This window comes from Vitis riparia, chromosome 6 (assembly GCF_004353265.1).
Source record: "Vitis riparia cultivar Riparia Gloire de Montpellier isolate 1030 chromosome 6, EGFV_Vit.rip_1.0, whole genome shotgun sequence".
NCBI lineage: Eukaryota > Viridiplantae > Streptophyta > Magnoliopsida > Vitales > Vitaceae > Vitis > Vitis riparia.
Genome location: NC_048436.1, coordinates 22719000 through 22732382, shown reverse-complemented (window position 1 = coordinate 22732382; position 13383 = coordinate 22719000). Strand labels below are relative to the sequence as shown.

At 36.4% G+C, this 13383-nt stretch overlaps 2 protein-coding genes across 2 annotated transcripts; one reads left to right on the top strand and one right to left on the bottom strand.

The window, feature by feature from the left end:
* Positions 1–3818: 3818 nt before the first annotated feature.
* On the bottom strand, positions 3819–5007 carry LOC117915781 (uncharacterized protein At5g19025-like). The gene has a single exon (XM_034831461.1). It carries the CDS (start codon positions 4722–4724, stop codon positions 4038–4040), a length of 687 nt encoding a protein of 228 aa, XP_034687352.1. The 5' UTR covers positions 4725–5007; the 3' UTR covers positions 3819–4037.
* An 890-nt stretch (positions 5008–5897) lies between these two features.
* On the top strand, positions 5898–12669 carry LOC117917160. Its single transcript, XM_034833414.1, has 7 exons — positions 5898–6245; positions 6338–6414; positions 6524–6658; positions 10665–10719; positions 10819–10906; positions 12038–12136; positions 12231–12669. The coding sequence occupies exons 1-7, from the start codon at positions 5971–5973 to the stop codon at positions 12366–12368; spliced, it is 867 nt and encodes a 288-aa protein (XP_034689305.1). The 5' UTR covers positions 5898–5970; the 3' UTR covers positions 12369–12669.
* Positions 12670–13383: the final 714 nt, after the last annotated feature.

Sequence of the window (13383 nt, the reverse complement as noted above, 5' to 3'; positions counted from 1 at the left end):
TCCATCAGACTAACTGCAACCCAAACATAAGGTGAAATTAAATTGTCATATCTGAACAGTACTCCCAAGTTTATATTTCATAAGCACAAATGATAAGTAGAACAGTTGAAGCACTCAAAGAATTCTGTTCTAATTGCTGCATTTTTCCTGCTTGTGGCCAACAAGTTCAAGCTTACTGCTTAACAGAAATGTATGGCTATGAAAAACAAAAGTTAGTTACCACCAAGCTTCAAAAAAGGTAATTAAAAGTCAATATTAGTTCAATTATTTTGTGAGGAAGAAGGGAAATATCTCCATTTAAAAAAAAAAAATTGCTCATGCCCAAAAGAAATTGCAGAAATAGCAAATATGTAAGCAATATCGTTCTATTTTATCAAAATGCATGTATGTTTCATATCCACAGTTTGACAAATAATATTCCATGCCAACCTTCATATGCAGGGCACCAAGTAATTATTTAACCCATTGCCACCCCATTCTACTTGTTCAGCCCTAGTTGTGACAACATATGTTCAACACATCAAAGATATCCAATTCTATTTTCTTGTGTCTAAAATAGTCAAATTGTAATAGGAACAAAAGAGGGGGGGGAAATGGCTTCCCTTACATAGAAACTTGCATGAGTTACCCTTCAATCCTGTACTCTTCATGCACTTCAATAGCCAAGAAGCCATAGAAAAAGAAAGAACTTAGAATCTTCCAACTTCCAAGTTCCAGGTTCTTCTCCCATGTTCTCAGCAAACAAACATGACACTAGAGAGCTGGAAAAGCAATAAACTAGGGCACAAAAGTTTCTAAATTTGTTCCAATCCCATGGATCACCTCATTAGAATTTGTATATTTCAAATCCTCTTCAAACTTCATGAAATGTTGAGACCATATCACCACCACTGCCAGTTCACCATCATCTCATTAATAGGAAGTGTGCAGGCCAAAGAAAGCATTCCCCTAATGCCTCCTTTATATGTTCGATCATGCTGGTATCATGGTCGCTCAAATTCAGTGTTTCTTCATGAATATAAATATATTGAGTTGATTTTATATATTGATGATATAATGCCTCAGGGAAGTGGCAGGAATGAGATTGATTAAAGGATGTATTTAGTGCAGCATTTTCACACAAACACAAGATTTTATACATAAATAGAAGTGTCAAAGGTAACAACCAGGCAGCCATATATATTACTAATAATAATTTTATATGGATTCCAGAGAGAACAGTATATTCATTAAGTCAGAATCAGCTGCCCAATCAATCTATCAAAGCCGAGTTAAAAGTCATACGTGCAACCCAAACTGGAATGGAAGGCACAAATGCTTCAGTTACAAGGAAGTGTTGAGACACTGTAATGAATCTGTCCTTTATTTATTACAATTAAGTTTTCAATCAGCATTTATATCCCTGCGCACATTAGTTTGAATATTATTAAGCGGGGAAAGGCATTTATGTCATAGCCCACAATTAGGTTTATATATGTAACACATCTCATCTTGGGTGCATACTGGGTTCTCCCAAAATCAGTTGAAGATCATTGGAAATGTTGGCAGTATAAGGATTATTTGGGCTTTCATTAATTCATGTAAAGTGGCTCATCTTCTTATCTTCTGGAGTATTTGGAGAGAACAACAGTAAAACCTTTTGAGGATTTTACCTCTCTAATTTCAGCAAGGAAAACTTTCAATTTTCAACTATATATGTTCTTGGTTACTTGCCACCTTATTTGATTTTGTGAATTCTTTGTGTCAAGCCATGATTTGATATCATGTTATCATCTGTTTTCTTTTTGTCCTTGTATACTTTTAGAGTATATTCATTCATAAATTCCTTCTATTGGAGAGGGAGAAGGATGGAGGATGGGAGAGAAAGGGATAGAACAAACTAAGTAGTTAGTCAAAGAATTGTAAACTCTGCTTTTCCTTAATCTCGGTACTCCAAAATAAAATTTCAGTCAGAAGCCAAGATATAATACTTCCTCTATAAACCAATCAATTTTCTCTCAAACTTTTCCTCCCCTGTTAAACCCTTGTTCCCAACCTAGTGACTTTGTGTCATATATATAATAGCAACCTCAAACAGGCTATTTTTTAAAATTTATGTATCGGTGAGGACTCCTAGATTTATCTAGCGATCATTATTATATTCCTTTTCCTTGCCTATTTGAACTAACTCAATGTCATCCCAGCATAGGAATGTCCCTAATAGTTTTACTAGATCCCTTCCCCATTCGAAGCATGTAACTTATTTTAAATGAGATAAAATAGTAAACCTCAAGAATGCTAATGCTGATGTCTTGGCACCCTAAAATCACAAGCTTTCAAAGTCATTATCAAAGAAATGGCTATACATTTAGTTTCTTATTAAAAGCAAAACAATAAACTCTATATACATTTAGTTTATAGAGTTATTTATGTGAAAAACCTCATTGTTTCAAATGTCCTTGGCAATTCCTTTCCACTGTCTTGGAATTTTAATTTTCATCGCAATCTTATTGATTCAGAGATTGATCTCCTTCAGAGTTTAATGTCCTCCCTTAGTTTAGTGTTTTTCTCTCTTTCTTTGGCAGATTCAAGAGCGTGGTCTTTGTCATCATCAGGCATGTTTTCAGTGAAATCTTTTTTTTTGGCCTTGTCAAAAGTCTCAAATCCTATCTTGTTCCTTCCAGCCAAGTTCTTGTGGAGTTCAAAAGCCCCCTCAAAGGTTAAGGCCCTCGCTTGGTTAGTAGCACATGGGAAGGTAAACGCCAATGACAAGTTGCAATTGAGAAGACCCTACAAATCCCTCTATCCTCAATGGTGCATTCTTCGCAAAGGAAATGGAGAATCGATAGACCACATTTTTCTTCATTACCCTGTTACCATTGGACTTTGGCACAAGTTGTTCAATCTAGCAGGGTTGGCTTGGGTTCCTCCAAGGAGTATTGAGGACATGTTGGTTATTGCTTTTAAAGGCTTGGGGAACTCATTAAGAGGCAAGACACTTTGGCAAATCGCTTGCCTTACTTTGTTATGGATGGTATGGCAAGAGAGAAACAATAGGATCTTTGAGGATAAAGGGAGAATGGAAGAGATGTTATGGGACTTGATTCTGTTCTTTTCTTCTCTTTGGGCCTCTTGTACTGCAGCTTTTAGAGGAGTTCCTCTAAGTGTTTTATAATTCAACTGGACTGCGGTTTGCGTTTCAAAAGTTTGAGAGTGTTGGAGTTTTTCTGTGTTTTTAGTTTTCTTTAGTTGGGTGTTTTATCTTTTGTTTAGTTTTTGTTTTGTGGGAAGGACCTCTCATTCTTCTCTTGGTTTCTTCTCTTTCTCTTGTATCTCTTCTTTCTCCTGTATCTTTTCCTCTATTAATATACTTTTCTTCGTTTCTGATCAAAAAAATAAAAAAATAAAACATCTTGGTGCACTTGAGGCCTTGTTTGGCCAAACCTTCTTCCTTCTATTACAGAATACAACTTATTTCATCAAGTCCCCTCAGCTGTATTGGTGCTTTCCCTTAATTTACTGAATAAATTTGACATGCTTTAATAGAAATTTCATATGCCTTCTTATAGAGGGCTTACTTTCATGAAAAAATATTTAACATGAGTTTCTCTATCCAGCCCAAAACTACCAGGGTAAGTCCTAGCAATTCATATTTTTCATCCATAGAAGTGTTCCATTAATATGATAGTATACATCTATAGAATGCAAGCTTACCACAGTAATCCATTGTTTTTAACAATAGTTTAATGGAAATGGAAGAAAAAAAGCAAAAATCTCCATGAATCAATCATTCGCCTATGAAGGAATAATAAAACAATCATAATGATAATTTCATGCAGTATCAAGAAGAAGGTGAGCTGGGTTCTCCATTAAATCTAACCATACCACATAAAAAAGTTAACTGAATTAAGATTGCCCGATAAATGTGACTGCTACTAGACCAAAATGGACGTCACTTATTCCATATCAGCAGAATTAGTCTTGAACAATCTCAAAACTGATCATTTATTCATATGACTAAAAGGTGAAAGCATTTAACTATTGAAAAAACTCTTTGCCTATTTCTTGATTCTACGGATTCTCTTAGGCCCCCAAACCTCCATTCTACCTGCTGGGCATCCACAGGGAGCTCTAAAGATGAGAACAGTTCGACCATTTAGCGGGGCCATCCTTTTCAACTCTGCTTCCAGCTCCTTGTGATCTTCCCCCAGTTCCAACGGCTGTAATCCATACGCATTTTTCGGGACTGGCGGCAAGTATTTCACACACTCTTCCGACTCAAGCTGAATGTCAAACTCCACAGCCTTGCGCAGACCTTTGCAGTAAGGATTCCCGCACTTTCTCGCTTTGAGACTAACAATCTCCCACACCGCAATCGCAGTTGCAAACGTGATCACCATCCCCAACACATACGCCACAGGCGCATCACCAATCACATCTCCAACGACAGCAACTACCGTGGGCAGAATCTCCCAAACTTCCCGAAAAATGATTTTGAGATACGGAGCAGTCAAAACAGCGAGGGCAACGAGCGCCAGCAGCAAGATAACGATGTCGATTGCCGCAAAAGGAGAGTGATGGCAAAACGGATGGGCGAGTGGGTTCAGAGAATCGATACGCTTCTTTCCACGAGACTGGATATGATGATCCGACTGCCCTAACAAATCGGCCTTGTTCTTGTGCTGCTCAAACGCCTTGCAGAACTCAATCAAGCTCCGGCAATCCACCATCGGCAACCTCATCATATCCCAAATCACTCGCCGCCCTCCCTCCCAAAAACCTCACTCTCAACACTCAATTCAATTCAATTCAGATCAAAACTGCGTCCGATTCAACAAAACTCGCCAAATCAAAACTCAATTCAATCCACGATCTGAAGGAACCTCAAAAACAACAAATCAATCGCAAAAATCACCAAATCACGGATCGACGAAACAGAGAACCGGTCAGGAAGAAAACCAATATGAAGATGAATGGCGTGATTGCCAATGAGTTCAGTTATATATATTAAGGAGATGCGATGCGACCTCTAAGGCCGTGATATTCATCTGACACAGTCCGGTAACTCTACCTACCCACGTTTCACATTCATGTGCCTTCCAACATTTACTGTGGAGGCGTCCTCTGCCCTCCGATTGGAGTCTCCCACGGGATTCTCCATATCCAACGGCTGACTTTTCTTTTAAAACAAAGTCAAAGGTTCATTTACGCGGAACGTGACGTATTGGCTCCATAAATGGTCAACCTCCTTCGAGTCTTAATTATCATTTTCCCATTTAAATAAGAAAAAATAACTAAGGGTAATAATAATATTGCTTCAAGTATAATTAAAATTAATTACAAATTTATATATATATTTTAATTATTTAATCTTTATTTTTCTTATCAACTTTAAAAACATTTTTTTTACTCTTCAACTTTTTCCTGGACAATAAAAAGGAAAAATAATTTAAAAATTCCTTATTTTCTCGGATAATTTTCAAAGGAAAATTTTACAATTTAAAATTTTATAAATATAGATTAAAGAAGTTTATAAAATGATATCGAGAATCCGTTTGTTTTCATTACATGATTTTAATTTGGATAGAGTTAATAAATTGTATTAATTAAATTCAAATTATAATAAATTAAGATATAATAAGATTTAATTAAAATGATGGACTGTCGGTAAAAATAAAGATAGGTATTCTAAAAATAATATCTATGGAGTAATTTTTTTATTGGTGTCTAAAGAAAAAGTCTATCAAAATATTTAATTATTTATTAGAATATTTAATGAAAAGTACTCATAAATTTATTTTTAAAAATAACATATCAAAAACTTGAAGTACAAGAAGAGCGAAAACGGTGTCGTTTCAATCACAACAAAAATATCCTCCGCAAGGTGATAATTTTCGACAAATGTAATGTAATAAACTTAGAAGATATTGTAAGCGCCGTTTCAGAAATCGCACCAGAAAGGCAGAGAGGGAGAAGAGGAAGAAGGGAAGAATGGACGCGAACTCTCTTCTCTGCTCTTCAAATTCGTCAAAACCCCATTTCATTTTCAACTTCAATCACTCTTCCTCTTGTCAATTTCTCACTCCTCTTCCTACCAAACTGTTAATTAACTCAAAATTGTTATCCTCTCCTCGGACCTCTCTCCGCACCTCCGCCCTCACTGTGGAAAAGCCTCTGGACAAGCCTTCAGAGCCCAGAGAAATGTTACCCAGGATTGATAAGAGTGGTAGGTTTTGCAGCCCAAGAGCCGCCAGGGAGCTCGCTCTGTAAGTCATCCCATTTTCTTTCACTTCCTTCAATTTTCTCACCAACCAAACAGTGGCCTTATCGTTTCTTTTTTGCTGGGTTTCATCGACAGACTAATTGCTTATGCGGCGTGTTTAGAAGGGTCTGATCCAGTTCGGTTATTCGAGAGGCGAATGAATGCCAGAAGAGGTAAAGCCTTCATTTGGGGGCAATTGGGCCGGCATTATAGTACTAGAGACTTTGAAGGTGATGGTTGTTTAATTTGTTAGTTTTTTTTTTCATGGTATTTTACATGCAGAACCAGGATATGAATTCGATAAAGACTCACTGTTGGAATACAATCACATGAGCTTTGGAGGACCTCCTGTCACGACGGAGACAGTAGAGGAAGCGGATGAGCTTCTGCGTAATAATGAGAAGGAGTCTGCAATTGGTAAATAAGCATTTGTGCAGTTTAAACTGTGTATGGTGGTTCATCCTACTGCTTTTCTTTTGCCAAGGGTGTCTTTTAGTGTTAAAGAAATATGTGTGACAAATTTATATTGAAAAGAGGTTTTGGATAATTTGTTGTGAACAGGTTGTTTTTAGAATAAATTAAAAATGTTTTTTTTAGAGTATTCAGAGAAATAATTGAAAACATAAAGAATAAGTTTGGAACTTTTGCATTCTACTAAGTGCATGAGTATCTTATAGGAGAATAAATCGAAAAAACCCTCTTCTATATTTAAGTTTTTAAATGGAATTTTATTATTAAAAAGAATTGCAAAATTTTTTCTATATTTGAGTTTCTAAACAAAATTTTATTCTTGAAAACAATGGCTTTCAGACACTGCATTTTGACAGCTGTTTTGCAAAAATGTTGCTAAATAAGCCCATTGTCACTTTTGATGTTTTTTTCTTCATGCATTTTTAGCTTCCAAGTTTTACTAATCCACATAGTCTTTATTTTTATTTTTTTTTCTCCAAGTTTACATATTTGGGTGTTCTCTTCACATTGCTATGTTTGTATTTAGAATGGTTTTGACCTCCAAATACATGATATTATGTTTGTGTTTAGTTGATGTAGATATTTTGTTTATAGTATAAGTTCACATGTGCTCAGGTACTTCAACTTATATTTTGTGGCTAAAATTACTGTGTTAATGCTCTAAATGGTTGCTTGCCTGGTTGGTTTCATGTAATCCTACCAATTCTGTTCATTTCAGCTGGGAAAAGTTGGTGATTTTGAACATAATATTTGAATAATTTAGTTAACTGCACCCCATTATAATGTTTTCGAAAGGAGGTTGCATAGTATGTACCGTGTGACTATTCTCAGTCCACACACCATTTTGGCCCAGGTTTCAAGCAACAACTGTTTGAAGCATTATCCACTATTTCTAGTTGTCCTTCAAGCCTTCCCTTGGCATTAATGGTTTATACTTGGAGGAGAATCTCCAACAGTGAATTATTAATTAATATGAAAATGTCATGATTTTCATCTATCAAGATACTCACAATTCCTCAATGAAGTCTTAAATCCTTAAAATTCTCTATTTGAAAGCATCTCATGTTTATTAGTGTTGAAGAAGACCGAGCATTGGTGATTATTTGCTTCTAGAACCTTGTAGCATGCATTCATCTCTTTGCTTTAAGAAGTTGTCCCTTAGTTCCTTCATTTCTTCTGTTGAAGCTTTTGTCCTCTTGGTTTCTGTGGGCAGCTAACAGCATTTCCAATGCCTTAGCTAAATATAGTGCCAACATCACAATCTTATATATACAGCTGCATATAAAGGTGGTCGTTTCTTTTAGCTGTGTTAGAGAAGATTGGGTTTGGGGAAAGGTGGTGTAGATGGATAAAGTGGTGTTTATCTACTGCTAGGTTTTCAGTTATGATGAATGGAAGTCCTACTGGATTTTTTTCAAAGCTCAAGGGGTTTAAGGCAACGAGACCCCCTTTCGCCCTTACTTATTCATAGTTGTAATGGAGGTTTTTAGCTGTCTGCTGAAGAGAGCAGTTTCTGGAGGTTTTTTGTCGCTATGCTCGGTTCGGGGAAGAAAGGGTGAAGGGGTCCAAGTCTCTTATTTGTTGTTTGCTGATGATATGTTGATTTTTTGTGAGGCAAAGGAGGAGCAGTTGACGTATTTGTGTTGGCTGTTTGAGGCAATTTTAGGGTTAAGAGTGAATCTAGAAAAAAGTGAACTGATTCCGGTTGGTAGAGTTGAAAATGTGGAAGAGTTGGCTGATGAGTTCGGTTATAAGGTGGGAAAGTTGCCCTCCACCTACTTAGGAATGCCGTTGGGTGCTCCTTTTAAATCTGCTGCCGCTTGGGATGGAATAGAAGAAAGATTTCAGAAAAGATTGGTTATGTGGAAACGTCAGTACATTTCAAAAGGGGGGAGGATTACCTTAATTCAAAGTACTTTGTCCAATTTGCTGATCTATTTTATATTTATTTTTCAACTGCCTAGGGTAGTTAGAATGAGATTGGAGCAGATTCAAAGGGATTTTTGTGGGGTAGTGGGGCTCTTGAGCAAAAACCGCACTTAGTAAGGTGGCCGATTGTGTGTGTAGAAAAAGGAAAAGGAGGGCTGGGGGTTAAGAGTCTTGAGACTTTCAATAGGGCTCTCCTTGGCAAGTGGGTTTGGCGCTTTGCAAGTGAAAGAAAGGCCCTTTGGAACCAAGTGATTAGAAGGAAATACGGGGAGGAAAGAGGAGGGTGGAGCTCTTGTGAGGCTAGGGAGGCCTATGGAGTTGGGTTGTGGAAAGTAATAAGTAAGATGGGACATCTAGTAACCCCTTCTTTTGGCTTTGTGGTGGGTGATTGTAAGAAGGTGAGGAATTGGAAAGACAAGTGGTGTGGAACCACCCCTTTGTGTGAGGATTTCCCTTCATTATTTGCTCTAGCAACTTCTAAAGAGGCTTGGGTAAATGAAGTTTGGACAGCCGCGGGGGAAAGGGAGGGAAGTTGGAGTCCTCGTTTCAATAAACCTTTCAATGATTGGGAGTTGGAAGAAGTGGAAAGGTTGTTTTGTTGCTTGGATGAGAAGAAGGTTTCAATAGACCTTTCAATGATTGGGAGTTGGAAGAAGTGGAAAGGTTGTTTTGTTGCTTGGGTGGGAAGAAGGTTAGTGCGGATGAGGAGGATAAGGTGAGGTGGATGGATTCAAAGGATGGGATTTTTTCGGTAAAATCTTTGTATAGGGCTTTGCAGCCAGTTTCTCTTGCTTCTTTGCCTTCGAAGATTATTTGGAACTCTTGTGTGCAACCCAAATTAAGCTTCTTTGCTTGGGAGGCTTCGTGGGGAAGAGTTCTAACCTTGGACTGTTTGCAAAAGAGGGGTTGGGCTTTAGCTAATAGATGCTTTCTATGCCAAACATGTGAGGAGTCGATTGATCACCTCCTCCTTCATTGTGAAAAAACAAGGGAAGTGTGGATGTTACTCCTTTTTTTATTTGGTGTATCTTGGGTATTTCCTTTTTCAGTAAAGGAAACCCTTTTAGGGTGGAGGGGCTCTTTTGTGGGTAAGAAGAGGAAGGTGACGTGGCAAGTGGGATCATTATGCTTGTTTTGGGTTATTTGGAAGGCAAGGAATAGAATTGCTTTTGAGGATAGCGTGCTGTCCATCCAAAGGCTGAAAGCTTCTTTTATGTATTTACTTTGGTCGGAAACCAAATTGTGGATAAAAAATGGTCCTTCGACCTTAATAGATTTTGTAGATTGGGTGTGTTCGCGATGAAGGAGAAGGTTTTTTTGTTTTTTCCTTGTTGTTTTGGTTCCTTTTGTAAGGGGGTGAGTGTCTCTTTTCTGTAATTCTGTGAGTCGTTATTTTAGCGCCTCTTTGCAATACATTTTTTGCTTATTGATAAAAAAAATATATATACAGCTGCATTATCAATCCTTTTCCTTTCTTCACTTGACATATGTCTTTTTCTCTTCCAACAGAGGTTTATCATCTTCCTTCCTGTCTTTTTCCGTTCGTATTTCAATTTTAGTGTAATTTGATTACCATGGATAGAAAAAACATTGGGCCAATTCAAACTTATGCTTCCATGAATATATTCCCAAGATTGAACTAAATACCATATCATTAGTTGGAAGTTAATGTTAAACATTCAAGTGAGCGGCTTTAGTTAATGTAGGGGTCCTAGGGGTACACCAAGAAGACACAATGCTTAGATGTGGTAAGGAACCTTATATGAAATTAACTAAACCTGGAATGTGAATGAAAATATTATTTTGGGTCTCATAAACTATTTAAACTCCAACTTAAACAAAATGTTGCTTCCTAAGGAGGAATGAATTATTTCAGTTCCAGTTTTAATAGGTTTGCTATATGCTATTGGTCTTACATGTTTTGTTCTAATGCTTTCCATAAGTGGTTATTTTCTCTGTTGCCCTTTCGTTACTCTTCTTATTACTGGAGGCATGAACCAAGTTTTTGTTCCTTGTCTTTCAGAAGCAGAAGTTCTTTCAGCTCCTCCAAAGTTGGTTTATGGCAAACTAATTTTGCGGTAAACTTCTAATTATATAAGTAATTAATTTTCACTTGTGTGCGTCTGTGTGTGAGAGAGGGACAAGGAGAGCTAACTGTGTTTTATGCCTTTTTGCAGTTTCACGAGGAAACTTTTGGTTGCAGTTGTGGATAAGTGGAACAGTCATGTGCTTGTTATTGACAAAGTTGCCCCACCAAATTGGAAGGTCTGTTTTCCAGTTTTTATTGCATCTGTTTTCCAGTTTTTTATTGCATGACATGCTGGGGTTGTACTATCCTGGCATGGTTCTTTATGTTTAAGAATTGCTATAATTTTTGGGTCACAACTTTAATAATAGAGGATTTACCTATCAAAAAAAAAAAAACTTCAATAATAGAGGATTTATTTTCCAGGTGTTATGTTTTTCTTCTTTCTTGAAATGTTGACATCCATTCCTATCTTCCCTGCCATGTAAATGCATGGCTTATAAAGGGAAAAAAGAAGTAAACTTGTATGCTGAACCCGTGTTAAGTTCTCTGTTCAACTGTTTAGTTTATTAAAAAATATGATAAGAAAAAAAACACGTCATCCAGAACATAGAAGTAATAAAAAATTGGAAAATTTTCAACTTGATTAATATTTGTATTCTCATGTATAAATATGATTGTTGGTGCTATTGTTATATTAATATACGAGTATGTATGTTTGTTTCTAACTTCGATGATATGTTGTCCCTTCAAGTTTAGACTGCTTGATTTGATTCCACGTGTGTCATGTTTAGCATTTCATCTTGAGACAACTAGTCCAAGCCTGTAGAAGGGAAAATGGTTGTGGCAGACAGCCAGTTAGAACCTTTAGTTGCATGTTACATAACTGAACCCCGGTGTCATAGATTAAGGCTCTGTTGAGCTGTGCTGAGATATGAATGTATACACGATTAGATGTATAATTTTCTGGTTCTATATAATTAGATAGACTATTAATTCATCTCCAACCAAGGTGAGGGAGCACAAACTTAATGCTCTTACTTGTAACACATGCTCTATTGGTTGGTAGCATTGTATTGTTTGAATATCACATCTATGTATGCCTCAAATTGCTATTTTTTCTTTATAAGTAGTCAAGTCCATGTATCCAAGCTTTTTTTCTTCCCTTTTATTCCAAGATTTTGCTTCTACTTTCTTGATCTGCAGAACTTAGCCACTGTATTCCTTTCCTTTTTTCCCATGATTTCTTATGGATCTTGACATCTGTAAGCTACTCATTAGAATTTAGATCAACGAATTTGATAATATGACCCTTATTAATCTACCAACACCACAAATATCTGATATAAATTTTTTATTGATATACTCAGAATGAGCCAGCAGGCAGGATCTTGGAGCTCTGTATTCTCCATTTAGCAATGTCTGAAATAGCTGTACTTGGAACACGACACCAGATTGTTATTAATGAAGTAAATTCTTTTTCCTTTTCATTATCTTTTAGTCATGATCTTCCCGTCAAGTGCATTTCCACATCACTTACACTTTATTTGGCTGCTCATGAAGGCTGTTGATCTTGCAAAACGGTTCTGTGATGGGGCAGCACCCCGTATCATTAACGGCTGTCTCAGGACCTTTGTCAAGGACCTTGAAGGAACTGGAATAACTCAAGCTTCAGAAACTACACAAGAAGTGGTCAGTTGATTGAAAGCATTTGGAAGCTCCTCTTTGCTATTCCACTTTTAACTCCTGCAACCCGAGTGGATGGAAGAACCTCAATCTGAGCAACTGTTTAGTTTGAGAAAATTTTCCTTGTATTCCTTCTCTCATGGTGGAACTCTGCTGAGTTGTATGATTTATATATGATTTCATGAGACAGAAGAGAACCCTTCGGAGATGGGTGAACTTCAGTACTTAAAAATAGAACAGAATATTGTATATGATGATGATGACAGAGTCTGATATGGATATTCAATATTGAGTTATTCATCGTCTCCTTTCCTCCCATTTGGTCACAATATGTTGTTCATACATTCCTTTTTAAGATGCATTTTCTAAGAATTTGCAGGAACACTTTTCTAGTAAAACTATTTCCAGGAGGGAAAATTGGAGAGAGTTTCTTGTGAGTCTCCATTTTTCTTGGTGGGGTTGTGGAAACTCCACCATTTCTTTCCAGTTTGCTGCAATTATTTTTTGGGTACTTTCTACAATTGGGAAAAACCCAAGATCCAAAAAATATTTTCGAGTTCAAAGGAGTCAACAAAAATGATTGTGAGTTGGGCCTTGGTGGTTCCACAATTAGTTTTCGGGTTCTCAAGCAGGCTTATAAGAGAGCTGTAAAAATATACTATAAAGGACATGCCCGAAACTATTTTTGAAAATAATTTTCAAATTTGAGAAATCTTTGCTTTTGTTGAGTATTTTGATGAATAGTTGAAGCTATGAAAAAATATTTTAGGAATTTTTTTCATAACTTATAGAGAATAAATTATTAAAATTTATTTTTAAAAACAGACTTTGGTGGGTTGTGAATATAGAATCTCGGGCTTTGTTTGAATTTTGTTTTGAAAAATAGAAATGGCAGAAACTTTTATACGAAATGTTTAAATTATCTTCCATCTATAAAAATGATTTAAAAATAATAATTTTTAATATTTTAATTTTTTTAATCAGTTTTTTTACAAATTTATTATTATTTTTTATTTTTAAAAATAAAACA